This window comes from Musa acuminata, chromosome BXJ2-6, assembly GCF_036884655.1.
Source record: "Musa acuminata AAA Group cultivar baxijiao chromosome BXJ2-6, Cavendish_Baxijiao_AAA, whole genome shotgun sequence".
In the NCBI taxonomy this organism is placed as follows: domain Eukaryota; kingdom Viridiplantae; phylum Streptophyta; class Magnoliopsida; order Zingiberales; family Musaceae; genus Musa; species Musa acuminata.
This window is the reverse complement of record NC_088343.1, coordinates 32,887,501-32,888,767: the sequence shown is the minus strand read 5'-3', so window position 1 is coordinate 32,888,767 and position 1,267 is coordinate 32,887,501. Positions and strand designations below refer to the sequence as shown.

Here is a 1,267-nt window from a genome sequence, read left to right as displayed (position 1 = left end):
GCATTAAGGACAATGCATTAAGTATTTTATGAATTATATTAAATTGAGATCCCTTTTCTAGCTTATATATAGGAGGCCTATGGCTATTCATCAAAGACGTCAATTGTTCTTGAATGCATTATCCAATGAATTTGATGTTCTTCATAAAAAATTTGTTCTTGAACAACAATGACTAGAGGTTACATATTCAATTCATAAATTATTTTACTAATAACAGATAATAAAACAGGTATAAAGAGGTATTTCAGACCACACACCCCCCTTAACATTCCCCTAATTTGTCACAATGCAGAATTGAATCGGTTTAGTAGTCAACAATCGCAGATCTATCAAATGAAGTTACACGGAATCGCAGTTATTTTGCTGCCACGTTGCAATCAGCTCCCCACATTTCGACAAACAAGTTCCGATCGTCCACAAACATCACTCGTTCAGCACAAGCTCCATCATCAGATCACTCCAGGCGTCGACAGCACCAGGCAAACACCAGTGGAGGCAGTCGTGCACAGGCCACTGCCTCTTCCGCTTGACGACCTGTTGAGCGCCTCCCCAGTACCGATCGGGATGCGCATCGGGACGCAGCACCATGAGCTGGTAAATGTCGAAGAGCTTCAAGCGTGCAGATCCCTCTCCCAGCAGCGCCGCCCTCTCGAACTCCTCCAGCTCTATCCTTCGCATCGCGCGACCCACCTCCTTCCCGTCGTATTCCCCTCTCCTATACGGTGTCGCCCTGTTGCAATTGCCACGGGAGTTCCATTCGCCGTTCTCGTAGTGTTCCGGCGACCATGTCCTCAAGATCACCACGGGCTTATGGGCAGAACCGGCGACGAAGCGGAAAACAGAGCCGAGCATCTTCCTGTAGGCTGCATCAACCCCCATCTCGGGGAAGCTTCGTGTACCGCAGTAGTGGCAGCCGACGATGGTGTTCTTCTCCAGATAGAAGAACGTCGAGTTCTTCAAATACCAATGGCCGCTGCCTACGACGACGTAGTCGAAGGTGCTGTATTGGTCGGCCCACTTCGCATCCGGGACGTCGGTGTGTAGCAGGAATACGGAGTGCATCTCGGAGACATCATAGTTGTACATCTCCGCTTTGGAGACGAAGGGACTCCAAATCAGCGACACGGTGAAATTATAGGAGGGAAACCGCCACACTTTGGATTCGTAATCCTCGTCGTGGGACAGCTCAACAGCTTCCTCTGCCTGACAAAGAACATTGACAAAGGACAATATTGTAAGTCTCCTCCAAAGCCTCATCCCCACACGC

The 1,267-nt window shown here is 48.8% G+C and overlaps 1 protein-coding gene across 1 annotated transcript in view; it reads right to left on the bottom strand.

The window, feature by feature from the left end:
- Positions 1-423: 423 nt before the first annotated feature.
- The window catches only part of LOC103988766 (protein trichome birefringence-like 26), a 1,961-nt gene continuing 1,117 nt past the window's right edge, over positions 424-1,267 (bottom strand). The window contains exon 3 of the mRNA XM_065110934.1: positions 424-1,203. Coding sequence (XP_064967006.1) covers positions 424-1,203 — 780 coding nt within the window. The remainder of the gene's footprint in view (positions 1,204-1,267) is intronic.